This window comes from Papaver somniferum, chromosome 3, assembly GCF_003573695.1.
Source record: "Papaver somniferum cultivar HN1 chromosome 3, ASM357369v1, whole genome shotgun sequence".
Lineage (NCBI taxonomy): Eukaryota > Viridiplantae > Streptophyta > Magnoliopsida > Ranunculales > Papaveraceae > Papaver > Papaver somniferum.
Window position 1 is genome coordinate 145,673,345 of NC_039360.1, and position 16,066 is coordinate 145,689,410.

The window sequence follows — 16,066 nt, forward strand, 5'->3', positions numbered from 1 at the left end:
GACACTCTTAGATGGACAAGGTCAGACAAGATTTACGCCATTTTTTTCGCAAAACCCAAACGACAGTGAATTTAAGTGTAATATTTTGATGATATGTTCCTCTTACAAGACTCTACATTCCTACAAAAAATGAACACAATTCAAGATGTATAAAACGACCATCTACCCCCTTTGAATATCAGTCGTTCAAAATTAACGGTTGAAGTTAAGATCGGTAGATGGTGAGGTTTGCTATCTCGAATTGCGTCCATTTTTTTTTGTAGGAATGTAGAGTCTTATAAGATGAACATATTATCAAAATATTATACTTATATTCATTGTCATTTGAGTTTTACGGAGAAAATGGCGCAAATCATGTCTGACCTTGTCCATCTAAGAGTGTGCATGGATCCTCCCTCATATTTATAACTTGCCAAATTGAGACCAATATTTTTTATTAATATATAGAGATTATTAACACGTGGAGTATGAAGAAGGTTCTACTGTATACTTCTCTTTAAGAAACCCCACAACTCCCTACTAGCATTGCAGAGCTGAAGGTACTCATATCTCTCATTTCTGTTTTCACTAAAAACACAAAATAAATAAATCACTTCTGTCGTTGTAAATGTGAGCCCGTGAATTCCATTTCGTGTGATCTCTAGTTCTCTTACATGCATGGAGAAAGAGGGGGTGGTAAATTTCCAGATTCTATTGTAATTTGTGTAAGTAACGCAAAAACAATTACATGCATGGAGAAAGAGGGGGTGGTAAATTTCTAGATTCTATTGTAATTTGTGTAAGTAACGCAAAAACAAAACATGCGGAAACATTCTTTGATGACTTTGATTCAAGAGGATGCAGCAGCGAGGTGGTTCTCTTCATTTTGTATCACACAGATGCCGAAGTGCAGGCAGAGTTTCAATTGTGGTACTACATCATTAAAGCGTCCACACTGACACTGTTGACTAATTTGGCTTTCGATCAAACCGTAATGGAGGATGCCCCAATTTTTTTTGGCAGCCAGGCATAATTGGAAAATGTCTGGCTATAAAAATATTAGGCAGCACAGCTACACTAAGTTTCAATATTGTACTTGATTAAAGCCAGATGGAGCCTTGGCATTTTTGGCACTTGTATGTACACCTTTCATCATCCACCACGTGTACAGGAAGAGACACGTGGAAAGCATGTAAAACAAGATATCAAAACATGATAACAAGCATCCCATCGGAAGATGCCACCGGTCAGCAGATCTGACGGTCAGGGACAGAGGATCACAGAGGTATGATGGCTTAGAGGAGCACCAGATAATACCCTTTGGGTGTTAGTACACCCAATCCCGAGGATGATCCCAGATCAACGGCTGAGAGGGAGTTTGACTGACACAGATGTGACCAGACTAAGAGACACTTGTCTGACACGAGCAGACATCCATCTACCCGCATTAAATACCAAAGAGATATACACGTGTCAATCAGCTCGTGGAAGAAGCGAGGATAACCCTTCGTATTCAAGCTTAGGCCGCAGCATATGCCGAAGACCTCTGCGTAATGGGCACAAAGCACAAGAAGATAAGGTTACAACGGCACCTCAGAAGTAGGACCCACGTTCCAACCCTATAAATACCCCTCTCCACTAAAAGAGGAGGGGTCGACCAATTCAGAGAAAAGATAGGAGAATATAGGAGAGAGAAATAGGAAGAGTAAGTGATCCCCCTACTTCCGCAGACCTATGTGTACTCTAAAGTCATTTGACTACCTTTGTAATCATTCAATACATAGTGAAACACCAGCCCCATGGATGTAGACCTTAGTGCTGAACCACGTAAATCTTTGTCTCATTTATATTTCAGCACTTTACATTCAGCATCGAACGTCATGTGCTTCACATTTATGTTTGATTCTCTGTTTACCCTTTTATACGAACATTATTTATGATAATATTCGACTAGACAATGACAAGCCCGAAGGCTTAGAGTCGATGAATCGATATAATCATCCCCTTTACATTTACGACGTACAATTTCAGAATTAGAATGTATGCGAATATTGTTTGTGAACACGTGGATGGCCTCGAGATTTATGTGTTCACAACACTCTTAAGATCTATAATGAATTTCAACCTTTAATAGAAAAGCGCAAACACGCCATAATAAGTACAATTACCACACTAAGATTACACTTGCAACTGGTAAGTACAAAAAGGCAACTGATGAACACATTTAATGTGTAGACGTGCACAGAGATTAAAAACTGGCCAAAGCTAAAAAGTGTTTTTTTTCTGCTAGCAGGACTCTAAAGCCAAAGTTAAATTCTAAGAGAAGACTTCAAATTTACAACCATGTACAGTTAATAAATGCAACCCCATATACAAATTAGGAGGTAACAAACTAACAACCATGAAACAGAGAAGAAGAGTGAAAAAGGCACCCTTTTTCTCTAAAGAACAAAAAATGATTTTGGTCAAAAATGATGGATTCACCTCTTCCTTAAGCAGCAAACTGGAAGCGCGATTTTTCATGTACATCAAGAATGATATCTTGCAGCTCAGGGAAAACTGAGACAAGTATAAGTTCTAACATTCCGTATGCTAGTTGCTTCACACAGATATTAGACTGCATATTCACAGAAAATGACAATGGATTAATTGACAAATGCAATGACAAGATATGAAGAGCCCTACAATATGAGTTTTGTGGTTCAGCGGTGACTGGTGAGTATTGTGCTTTAGGAGACTTACCTGAAGAAAGTAGTACAGGTCTCTGGCACACCTTCTGTATTGCTTATGCCCAATCAAGCTGACTAAAGCTGTTGGGGCCCCACCTGACAATCAACATGCTTCTGTTAGTTTTCATTGTACATGATCCAAAAGATGGAAAGTCAATGGTATGTGGAGAGGAATTTTTAATCAAGTTATATGGAGCTATTTCTTACTGAGCATCATCTTTTTGATATCACTAGCTCTGCGCGCTGCTTCTAGCTGCATCTCAAATGAAGCTGGTTTAGACATCCTACTACCAGCTACTCTGCTTGCAGTCTCTGCTAACTTCTGATCAAGTGGAGTATCATCAATTCTGCCTCGGAGTCCAATCTTTATGAAAAATTTACCATCAGGCCATAGAACCTAACACATGAGAAAGGCCAAATGTTTTCATTCCCGTGATACCTTAAAGACATTTCATCAAGTTAATACAGCTATGATATTATGAAAATGATGTGTCCTTTTTATATCAGCTCAGACGTTTTTTTTAGCCGACCAAGAGTGAATCCTCCCATTCATGAATTATGATGAATTCCATAAATTAAAACATAAGAATTTGTGTTCATTTCATATCAGGGTTTGATATGGAAATAGAAGCAGATCTCCTTACATCTTGTATCCAACGGATCCCTTTAGCAATAATATCATCTCTCCGTAGCCACTGGATCTGGATCAGAAGCCAGTCGTCAATAGCATCTTCCATAACTAACTGTAATATTTGCTTTGAAATCCAGAAAACCTGTCTTCTGCTCAAAGTTATAGAAGTCACAGTTTTTGGGTTAAGACAGCATCCTTCTTAAAAGAACACAAAACAAACATGTTACAGTTTTTCCCGTTCTAGTTGCTACATATTACACGAAGGATTGACTAGATACCCTTCCTGCTATAGAATCCCACATCTGATGTGAAGAAAGCAGAAGCTAACTACTTGAAATCTACTAATACACAAGGAAATAATTTAGTTAGAGAGAGACATTTTCGGAAGTCAGCTTTTGGAATTTTCTACCAAGAAAGGTTTTAATACATCCGAGTGCCTATGTTTCCTTAGTGTAGTCCATTCTAAATATCATTTTATTCGTTAATAACTGTAGTAGAGTAGATATGGACCTTTTACTCGAAGGGAAGTCATGTACTTTCGAGTTGTTGGTTATTTAGTTAGGAAATATTACATTCATGAGTTGTGACCACCTTACCTTAGCCAACCTCTCCTATTGAGTTGAAATATATTATCAACCAAATTCAACAAGGGCACGCTAACGTTAGGAGGTGTCCACTGCATATGGATAATAGTGAATGACAAAGGTGTTAGATACTCACCCAAAAGAGTGAATCACGAGAAGCAAAGAGTAACAAATATTAATTTACAATTGCTGTAAAGTCAGTGCCTAGTCAGCACATGCCTATATACAGTGATTTTAAACTTTTCAATATAAGTAAAAATGTCGCAAGTCAATCGAAGTTAGAATGCCAAAGGAATCGAAAGCACTACCAGAGGAACTTGCTTCCATATTTTATCCCACAAAGGAAGTAAAATTTCAGGTTGTTCACAAATATGGGGTTAAAAAAATGAGTACAGGTCATATGAAATTAAATTGTTAATCTTAGATGCTTCTCACAAAATATTCCTATCAGCAGCAAGTCAAACTCTTTTAAGCAGCCAATTAATAAGTGGCGTACCTCAGGTGGTACTCCAACTGGATCGTCCCCAAGTTCGGACATCACCAGGGAAGTAGATGTAGCATTTCCACGGGGCTGCTCATCACGTTTAATAATTCTTGGTGGGTAACCTTTTGAGTTCAATTCATTGTCAGAATGCCACCCATTGACGTGCGCGCTAGAAACATCATCCTCACGCCCATGACTCCCATCCATGTCTCCTCCTTCTTCATTATCAGTCCAGCTTTGTGATGATTCAAGCTTACTATAGTTCGAACCATTCATGTCATCTCCATTCCAGGACAAGTTTCTACCCGACAATGAAGAAACTTCATAAGGAGATGAAGATGAGCCAACAACCTTGCGCATTAGGCCATCAGAAACCCCTTTCACCTGGCGTAGGATATCATCCATGGCATCATCTACGTTGACTGTAAAACAAAAGAAATATATTTAACTTGACAAGAAGAGAGCACCACAAAAACATTTAAGATAACTGAGAATACTTTCTATGAAAAACTTAGCATTGAACTGAGAATTTCCAAACAACATGCCCCAAGACGATGCACAGGGATAACATGAACAAATAATACTATTCACAAATAATTTACAAAAAATTACACTAAAAAGCAAAAGAAGATGTTGGTAGACAAGCAGCTAGAGACTACTCAGATGAGGAACTAGATACCTGCCAGTGTTTTCATCACCGAAGTAGATTTGCCGAAAGAATAATTCTTCAAAACAAAAATGAAAACTATTAGAGCATGTCCTGGATCCAGGCTGAAGGGGGCATATTAATTGATGGTGTGTTTGATAAACCCAATAAAGTTATGTGCCAGAAAATGCCCACCTTTGATGAAACACTCAAAAAATCCCACACTTCATGTTGTTCGGCAACATTGGCAATTGACAAAAGATCCTGATGAGAGAGGGGATCAGAAAATGATAGGCACAAGGAACAGAAACTACAGTAAACAACATACATTTAGGAAATAAGGAGTCATACTTGCAAGTATTGGTCCAGTTGAATGCAGCGTTGATGAACAAAACTATCATCTACACTCGATGAAAGAAATCTTTTGGGCGGTAAATGTAATGTATAATTTCGTATATCCTTAAGATGCCGGTGTAGCCGCTCAAAGTTTCTGTATCTGCAAGATAAAAGTACCAGAAGTATAAATCGATAGAATGTGAAACCTAAACCATACTGATACTGAAGTAAGTCGAAAAACTAGCTTCAAAAATGCTTAAATACACCAACAAATGCGAGACCTTCTTTTGACAAACCAAGTCTTGTTTCCTGCATCTGTTACAGCAATAGAATAAACTGCAAAAGATTTTGAACCGGTGTTCTCAAAGTATGCTCCTACAACCTACAATGACATTGTAGTAAAACAAATGAATATGAAGCATGTATAAAACTACAAATTAAAAAAAAAAAGACAAAAAGAAATCAAGAAGCTCGTTAGCCATCTATCCTACGTCTTTGAAGATTCAATCTACAGTTTAGTTGTACCATGACAATCATTACTGCCAAAAAAAAAAAAAAAAAAAAAAAAAGAAACTCACCCGGCACTTGAGTTTAGGGACATGCAATTGCTCGTCATTGCGAATTATCATATCAGAAGCACTCATGACACCTTGCTCTCTTCTAGGCCCATCAAGACTAGGGGAGTAAAACTTCTCAGAAATGATAGTCATGCCTTCACTTTTAAACTTGTCACCATCAGACAATACTCTTAAAGCAGAAGTGCTATTGGATCGTTTGAGCTGAGCTCTGTTCTCCACAGCTGGTTTAGTAGCATATTCCTCCAATATCTCAGCTTCGTCATCATTATCAATGAACTTAACCCTGTTCAAATTCTGACATAATACTGCATCAGTATTTGCCGCATCACTTGTTTGAGAACTTAATCCAGGAGAGAACTGCCCCGTAACTGTATCTTCTGCTCCTGCAAAACCTCCAGGTTTGTGGATTAAAGGTTCTTTCCCCAAGCTTTTGGAACCAGTACTGTAGATTCCAGGGGATTTCTTTGGATGAGCTGGTGGATGTCTAGTTTTATCACGACTGTCAATCTTTCGTTTATAGTTCCTTCCTCTGGCCCATAGGTTTTCAAGATTTTCAGGAGCAAGAACTTCAGTTCGTCTCTGAGTGGCAGCATCCAAGACCCTTGCCCAATCAGCAGAGCGTGGATGCACAAAATCTCCATCAAGTTTGTGTGGATGGCTTTGGCCAGAACTACTCGCCGGTGCAACTTCCTGACTGCCGGTCTTACTCAAGGACATATCACTACCTTGATTAGACGAAACAATACTCTTTTTTGAGTTAGACTCGTTATTCCTAAATTCAAATGAATCAGATTGATCTTGCCGACGGGAGGAAGCATCAGTTGCTGAATTATCACCCACCTCGCTACTGGTGAAATCCTTAAGATTGAGCAGAATATACTCAATTATTTCATTGATAAACCTGAAAATAAAAATAAGAAACCTCTTTAAATCATCGCCATTGGAGTCTACTATTCATGATAAAAGGCAGAATAATTCTGAGATGCAAGAACATCTATCGGAGCACCAACAATGGTGAAAGAAAAATTAATTACGACCAACGAGCTTACCCAGGGCTAGCCAGATTCATAATAGGTTGCATCACCAAGTTAGTTAAAAGCTCTCGGGCAATGCATCGTACTAGAGGGCACTGAGACTCTTGTCGCCTCAACACTACAGCGAGCAGTCCTCCCATGAGCCGTTGAAGAACCTAATATTGATAGATATTAGCAACAACAAAAACAATAAAGTCAACAAAAAAAGGGAGGATGTACCAAAACACTCCACTCACACCTTGCACTCACACTCGGGAGACATCAAAGCTGGATGCAACTCCTTAGAAGCTATCAAATGGTGTTTTAACCTTTCGTCGCGTTCTTCAAAAGATAAGGTTCCCATTACTTCCACACCAATCATAGCCTGATTTCTTCTGTAAAGATCCAAATGGTTCCCTATTAGATCAACCATATCCCTGCAACACAGCACAAAATTCCGCTATAAAGTTAGCCAAATGTAAAACATAAACCACTCATCAAATTATCATCATCAGAACTTGTTGATAACTTACAAAGGTAAATAAAAAACAGCACCTTGTTAACAAATCGACAAGGTTTATCTCTTTAACCCTTCTTGAAATCTCACCAAGAACGTCCATTATCACCGAGTACATCAGTTTCGGAGCTTCAGTGTCCTCTGTAATCGATGAATACCATAAGTCCACGACAAAATCCTGTACAATCTTATTAATAAACTCATCAACAGCATCCTCCACGAGAGGAGAACCAATCTTTCTCTTCCCTTTTGCTGGAAAGGGTAAAGTTGAAAGGCGAGGATCATCCACGGATAACTTCTTTTTCTCTAGATGAGATAGATATGTCTGTCTATGAACTTGTGGAACCTTCCACCTGAGCTCCACCTCATATGATAATAAGCGAAATGCAGAAAGCAAGATAACTGCTATTGGAATATTTGTCCACATAGATTTGCTAGTGTCTGCAGATGAAAATGCAGGGTATGTAAAAATTGGATGATTGCTTCGAAAAATAGCTAGCACCTAGCTAACAAAGAGTTCTATTTAGAATGAGACAAAAGGTGAAATCTGTAAGATATCCATAAACTTGGGCATATTGGTTCATTAAATTCTCACATAAAAGAATCTACAAATTTAAAGAGAAAAAAAACAACAATGGAACAAAAATTCAAATCATCCTAAGTTTTTTAACAAATTCTGCCGGAAAAAAAACTAACCTAAACAAACATAATTCTTGAGGGGAAAAGTTAATATTTCATTTCGAAGTGCCGAAGACAAACAAAAAGGGAACATGGAAAAATATAATCAAATAACAGAAAGATTGTGATACCCGCCCCCTCTCCATACTATTTAGTGACTTGATCATCTTTATGTAATCACTATCGAAACCCAACTCCCCAAGAAATAGTTATGAGCCTTTTCAGCCCAAGTTCCTTTTCCCCTCTTTCTAATTGTGCCTTTCTTACTTTCCCATTGAAAGTAATTTTAGTAATTTCTCATTCAGTCTTCGGGTTTTTTTCTTCTTCTATTAATGATCAATTAGACTCCTCAGCCCTCTTTCTTCACTGTTACTTACACGTCCAAAATGCTACTAAGCTATTTGAGTGCATGTATTCTTTCCTCGTCCTTTTATTCTACTAAGCTATTTGGGTTTATTAGAGGCCATACTCGATTCTTCAACCAAAACAACAGGACTAATGTGTACTTCAACTATGGTTTCCGATCCTAGAACTACTTGTATATCGCCTGATTCTACATGCTCTCCATAATTACCAAGAGCATAGGTATCCTTAACCACAACATTTTCATGGCAATTACCACTTAACCAACACACATAGTTGTCGCCACAGATAAAAATATTAGCTGAACAATCATCATGCACTAAATTTCTTTGCCAATTTCCAATCGATCTCTCTTCTAAAACAACAATCATACACGAAACTTGACAAATTAGATGGAAGGAAGAAAGATAACTTACGGGTTAAGAAGTAAGAGATGAAGAAGACTAATAAAGCCCAGCAAACAGTGCGAAGCTTAGCTTCTTCGATTAGATCTTGTATGGTTTCCATGGGTTTTTTCTTCATGATTCTCAAGAAAACAGAACCCTAAAATCGAACTTCAATTCAAGTGAAATAGAATCTCCTAAGGAATTGAAATGAAAATCATAGAATCAATTGAATTTCTGAAACAAGTCGATGAAAGCATCATCATTCATACAAAACAAAATAAGAAAAAAGAAAGAAAGAAAGAAAGAAAGAAACAGTTTATTATTTGTTTTCACAGTCGGTCTAGAGAGAGCGAGAAAGGCACGTAATGTGGGGGAAAGAAAGAAACAAGCTAGAGCCTTCTTGAGACAAGTAACCGGGCAATGAGATTTGTTCGTTTCTCACGTAATTACTACTGTTTTCAACTTTTGGTTAGCTTCATGTAAAATATTGTTGGACGATAACATCCTTACAGGTGAATTGCCAGAGAAAAAGAGACACCACGTGAGGATTAATCATCCTCCGGGATGGAGCACAGATGCGATGAAGGGCTGGAAAAAAAAAGTGCTAGAGCCACATAACAAAATTAAACCTTGAGGCCGGTTCCTCCACATACCATGCCAGCTGGCCTAGCAAACTGGCCGCGCCACTATGAAAAAATAGTTAAGCGGTCGAGTCTCAACCGAACGGTAGAGACTACACCGTTAGCGGTCTTTGTAAAACCGGTCTGTGTAGAGTTTGTCGCTTATTAGATAATGAAGTAACGACTATTTTCCTCCACGTTTCCCTATAAATTCACCTCATTCAATTCAATTTAAACATCACACCTCATTTTTTCATTAACTCTATTATCCTACTCTTGTGTACCTTAATCCCCTGTTTAATTTTTAGTTTCAAATCAATGGATTCTTCTGATGAAGAGGCGTGTATTCATATGGATCGAATTTGAAGAACAATAACGAATATTCGTTCAAGCGTTGCAACAAATTGATGATGAGTCAAATGAAGATAGAGAACTAACCAATAATTTGATGTAGCTATATTCATCGGGGCATATACCTAGAGATCCAGAGCCAAGAGAAGTATTCACAAGAAGATATACGTACCGGGGTCGGGATGAATGGCACGAGAAGATGATGCACGATTATTTTCTTCCCGACTGTGTGTTCTCTGGTTAAAATTTTTAAGGCCGGTTCCGCATGCCCTAACATTTGGTGTTAAAGATTATTGGTGAGCTTTGTCAGGTAGAACCTCAATTTAATTATCAGTATGATGCACTGAATATTGGAGGTCATAGCCCTGAACAAAAGGTTACTTCGGCCTTAAGGATTCTAGGATATGACATACCTCCAGATTCTAATGATGAGTACCTTCGTATAGGCAAAAAAACCGCATACAAGTATCTTTCATTGTTTTTGCGAAGCAATGATTAATCATTTTGGTCCAACCTATTTACGAAAACCAACTGACGCGGATGTTAGGGAAATATTAAAGAAAAATCCGGAAAGGGGATTTTCAGGAATGATGGGTAGTCTTGACTGCATGCATTGAGTATGGACTGGATGCCCTACCTATTGGGCCCTTCAGTATAAGGGTCACCATGCAAAACCAACAGTTATCCTTGAGGCTGTTGCTTCTTATGATTGTTGGATATGACACGCTTTTTTTGGTCTCACAGGATCTTAGAACGTTATAAATGTTTTACACAAATCGCCTTTGTTTGAAGATTTAAAGTATGTAATTATTTTCAACAGGAATCGCTACACTCATGGTTATTATCCTACAGATGGAATTTATCCAAAATGGTCAACTTTAGTTCAATGTTACATTCAGCCACCTGCCGGTGAAATGGGTCGTTCATACTCATATTTCAATAGTAGACAAATGGATCTGAGAAAGGATGTGGAATGATTTTTGGAATCCTGAAGCGGAAGTTTGTCGTCATTTGTAGGCCTTATCGTGGTTTAAGTGCTCATGAAATGCATAAGACTATGCTGAATTGCATCATTATGCATAACATGGTATTTCAGGAAACCCGTCGTAATAAGAATTGGACTATCAAGATGAAGACTTAAGGCATGAGATTTAACCAGCAAGAGGATTACCTGCAAGGAACTATGCGCAAATGACTAGTCATATTGAGAACAGAACTCTGTATAATATGTTAAGGGAAGATCTCAGAGCGAATATGTGGGTTGAGTTTGGAAGAGATGGAGGACGAATTGAGTAGTGTTCTCAAGTTTAGTTATTTAAGTTTAATTGTTTGTTTCATAGTTTTGTTTTGAAGTTGTTTAAATTTAATTTATGTTTCATTAGAAGTAACGGCCTAGACTCAATCGCTTACGGCCAGACTCAATCGCCAACAATCTTTATAAATACATACCACTTCATCCATTTCAAAATCACACCTTCACTTAAAAACTTCTCTACTTCATCCATTTCAAAATCACACCTTCACTTAATTTATGGAAGATCCTAGATTTACCGAAGATGAAGATTTATCTCTTTGTAGAAACTATGTAATATACTACCCGAAGAGAGGTGAAGAACGACGGATGAATGGTTTACCCAGTATGAGTAATTCTGATAACCGGGATCGAGCTGCTTTGTTTTTCTGATTCATGACTATCAAAAAAGATCTTGTGGATTTTATAGCTATGCGAAGGATTGTCAGATACAAAGCGCATTACTAAATTCTTAAGGAGTTTCTAATAACTCGTACGGGATGTTAGGCTTAAGTTTAGTTTTAATGGATGTTGTCAAGTTTAAGTTTTAATGTAATGAAAAAACTACTACAAAGTTTTAATGTAAGGAAAAACTAGAACAATTTCATTCACCATAACCGAACTACTACATCTTCATTAAAATTAAAGTTGATACATTAATTAATTAAGTGACACTACTTCATCGTGGTCTTCATCATCCTCATCTTCAGCTTGACCTCCAAATTGTTTTTCCAAATTTCTCTTGTTTCGTTTTTCTTCCAACTCCTCTGCTAACCTGTCCATCTCCATCTCTAATACCATCAATTGTCTGGGGAATCATTGTTGAGGCGTTTGCATTTAGAATCTTATTTTTGTCATAGTCTGAAAAAAATTTCTCTTGAGCTTTCGATGTTTTTCATCTCCCTAGTCAAGAACTACTAGCCTACTGCTCTTTGTTTTTCGACGGTCTTCTAAAGATCTATTAAAGTATCCAAAAAACCTTCACTTGCTTCTCCTTCTTGGGCAGTTTTTCTCGCTGCTCTTGCATTGTTTCCTCCTAATAATTTTCTCTTAATCACAACATTGACATTCAAGTTGGAATTATTATTTGTTGTGATTTCTGGTGAAGAAAATGGATTCTCCGGAGGGGGATGAGATGTTTGAGATGGTTGTGAACCCGGCGTTGAAGGAGAAGAAGTGTATGGTAAACTTGCAGGTACATTCTGCATGTTTGCTAACACTTCTGGATTATATTTAGGCAACACTTTTAAAACATGATAACAACTTTCATAACCAAAATTTTCCCCATGTTTGTGATGCCAATCATTTCGACACTTTCGTTCGACATCAACATCGACAAGACCGCTCGCTCGAGCACGAGCAACTTGAATTATAGAAGCAACATACAAGGAAACTTGGGCGTTGATTACAATGAAGCGACCGGACAATCCATTTACATCACGATCGTTGATGTTCATAGTTTCATCACGAAATTTAGCAAATATGTTATCCCACAACTTGGTAGATTGTTGTTGGGAACCATCGACACTATCTTGTGTAAAGAACACATAGTTTCTACAAATGATTTCATCTTCGGTTAAGGTAAATTTTGGACCCCTAATCTTCTTATTTTTAGTCACTTGAGAATTAGCTTGAGACATATTAAAAAAACTACACAATACGAGTGAATGGAAGAGTTGGATGGTGAGATTTGTTTTATATTAACAAATGTGAAGAGTAGAGAAGAGAAGGTGTAAGTTAAAATGGAAGAGGAATTTGGTATTTATAGGGGGAAGATTTATGGCCGTTAGATCAGATTTTATATGGCGGTGAAGACTAGACCAGCCGGCAGAATCTAAACCGTTGGCGGTCTAAACAAAACCGGCCGGTTAATACTACACCGAACGGTTGAGTCTCGACCGCTCGGTAGAAACTTGACCTGGCCTGACTAAGTGGAAAATTTGCCACTTAGCCAGGTTAGTTAGCTTGTTTGCCAGCTCCATAGTGGGTGCAAAACTGGCAAACTTGGCCAGTTTGCTATGCCCATAGAACCAGACAAACTACAAAGTGCTTTGATGCTTCTCATGCTCCCTCGCACTACAAGGTTGTGATTAGAATCCCACAATTACCAAACAAATCAATGTTCTAAGAAAAGGTGGTGTCTATGATGGACAAAAGACGACATAAATCAATTCTGGGTTGGACGGCAGAGATTATGTCGCGGCCCGGAAAATAGCTAATCTCTAACCAAACCAACATTAATTACATAACTATAATTGACTGGCAGAAATTATTCCTTAGCCCAACATGCAACCTTAACCGATGATCACGTCAAGACTAACACCTAACCATATATCTGTCTCAACTCTAATTAACCCTCTTGCCTCACCCGTATTAACCTCCCCAAATTTTGATGGTTAAGTGGAACCCAATGAATCATTCGGAGACCACGAGGTGCCCAAATATACATCATTATACCGCGAGGTTCCACCTAGAACGTCCCAATTCTCTGGATTCATCAGATAATTTTTTATTTTCCCCGTTTGACCATCAATTCTGATGTGCATATCACGCAATGGTTAGATCTTCCATGTATAGTAGAGAGAACAAAAATTAAAACAAGACATATTGGAACATACATCCAAAACTATGTTAAGTCGCCACTATTGGTAGATTCAAGTAGTGACATGTTCAGAGCAACTATGATTGACCCATCTTGATATTGATTCCATCCAACGTGTAGAACATTTCTAACAAATAATACCACTGAAGGAAAAGGATTGACGGTCACATTAGAGTAGTGTTGTGATAGTCATCTTTATGCAGCCTGCTCAAGTAGGGGATGTTTTAGAGTTATCCATTCTTTGGTCACTTCACTTGCATCATCTTCCAGATTGACGGTCTTCCAGTGATGTGTATAGATTGCATCAGTTACCTGATAAACAAAATCCAAAGATATGCTAAGTAAAAATCAACCAACAATAATCCATTATTAATCCCAACAATTAAATTCTTACATATTAAAAAAAAAACCAAATAAAAGGAAAAATAATACGTCAATAAAAGACAAATTAAGTTCTAATCAAATGTATTAAGATTTCTAATTACTTACTGGGTTATTGAAGAAAGCTATAGTCGAGCGTTGTGTCGTGGAAAAAGGATTGGCAAGGTTATGGCATTCCCGGCCAAAGCTAACCTTGACACCGACTAATCCTAAAAGTTGAAGAAATTAAGATTTCTAGCTTAACCTAACCTTGCGAGCACATCTGACACCTAAAAGAGGATAAAACTAAATTAATTAGTTTAACCTAACTTTAGGAGCACATCAAACACTAAATGTGAAAGTAACTAGAGATTAACCTAACCATGCAACAAATGTAGGTCGGGATAGACAAAGAAAAGGTTGAGCCCCGGCCGTAGGCCGGGGTGATACTTAGTTTCCATTTAAAGGAATTTGGATGTAGTTGTCATGTCCCAAGACCAGGAGGAGGGTGCCTGTATCAATTCGCCACTATTGGTAGATTCAAGTAGTGACATGTTCAGAGCAACTATGATTGACCCATCTTGATATTGATTCCATCCAACGTGTAGAACATTTCTAACAAATAATACCACTGAAGGAAAAGGATTGACGGTCACATTAGAGTAGTGTTGTGATAGTCATCTTTATGCAGCCTGCTCAAGTAGGGGATGTTTTAGAGTTATCCATTCTTTGGTCACTTCACTTGCATCATCTTCCAGATTGACGGTCTTCCAGTGATGTGTATAGATTGCATCAGTTACCTGATAAACAAAATCCAAAGATATGCTAAGTAAAAATCAACCAACAATAATCCATTATTAATCCCAACAATTAAATTCTTACATACTAAAAAAAAAACCAAATAAAAGGAAAAATAATACGTCAATAAAAGACAAATTAAGTTCTAATCAAATTTATTAAGATTTCTAATTACTTACTGGGTTATTGAAGAAAGCTATAGTCGAGCGTTGTGTCGTGGAAAAAGGATTGGCAAGGTTATGGCATTCCCGGCCAAAGCTAACCTTGGCACCGACTAATCCTAAAAGTTGAAGAAATTAAGATTTCTAGCTTAACCTAACCTTGCGAGCACATCTGACACCTAAAAGAGGATAAAACTAAATTAATTAGTTTAACCTAACTTTAGGAGCACATCAAACACTAAATGTGAAAGTAACTAGAGATTAACCTAACCATGCAACAAATGTAGGTCGGAATAGACAAAGAAAAGGTTGAGCCCCGGCCGTAGGCCGGGGTGATACTTAGTTTCCATTTAAAGGAATTTGGATGTAGTTGTCATGTCCCAAGACCAGGAGGAGGGTGCCTGTATCAATTCGATGACAGTATTTAGCATAGTCTTTAGTTGGTAGCCTTTAACGATACAATGGTTGTTGTTTTTTTGTGAATAAGATAGTTTGTTAAACAAATAAGACTCAAAAGGAGCCTGCATTACAATAGAAGTAGAGCCATCTAATATCAATCTTTGAGGAGATCTCATGATATTAGACATATCTACTCATAGATGATGCTGAATATAGGGTGGGGTAGTCTCCCAATTTAAAGTTGAATTTAAGCTCCTTACAGATTTTTATAAAGTACCCATTACCATATTTACTAGTATAGGAACAAAGTGAAAACCCAAAAAGTTGTTGAATAAATTTGTTATTCTATCTGCCTCATCAATTTAAGCTTTATCACGCATGGAAATGTTTGAATTATTTTCGTGAAGGTAATTGAAGAGGCTTTCACAGTCTCCTTTGATGTTGAAGTTCTTGATTCCTTTCTCCTTTGTGCAAATAGCTTCCTGAATCACTCCATTAGCTTCTGCTTCTTGAGGGTTTGTATTTGCTGACTGTCCTACTCTTCCTTCTTCTGAATTTCC

At 37.7% G+C, this 16,066-nt stretch overlaps 1 protein-coding gene across 1 annotated transcript; it reads right to left on the reverse strand.

The window, feature by feature from the left end:
* Window positions 1-2,088: 2,088 nt before the first annotated feature.
* Window positions 2,089-9,301, reverse strand: LOC113357624. Its single transcript, XM_026601064.1, has 15 exons — window positions 8,955-9,301; window positions 7,536-7,938; window positions 7,240-7,417; window positions 7,017-7,156; window positions 5,968-6,868; window positions 5,671-5,771; window positions 5,405-5,549; window positions 5,249-5,317; window positions 5,087-5,132; window positions 4,420-4,829; window positions 3,936-4,015; window positions 3,353-3,488; window positions 2,916-3,105; window positions 2,722-2,804; window positions 2,089-2,596 (listed from the first exon to the last, which is right to left on the reverse strand). The coding sequence occupies exons 1-15, from the start codon at window positions 9,058-9,060 to the stop codon at window positions 2,471-2,473; spliced, it is 3,114 nt and encodes a 1,037-aa protein (XP_026456849.1). The 5' UTR covers window positions 9,061-9,301; the 3' UTR covers window positions 2,089-2,470.
* Window positions 9,302-16,066: the final 6,765 nt, after the last annotated feature.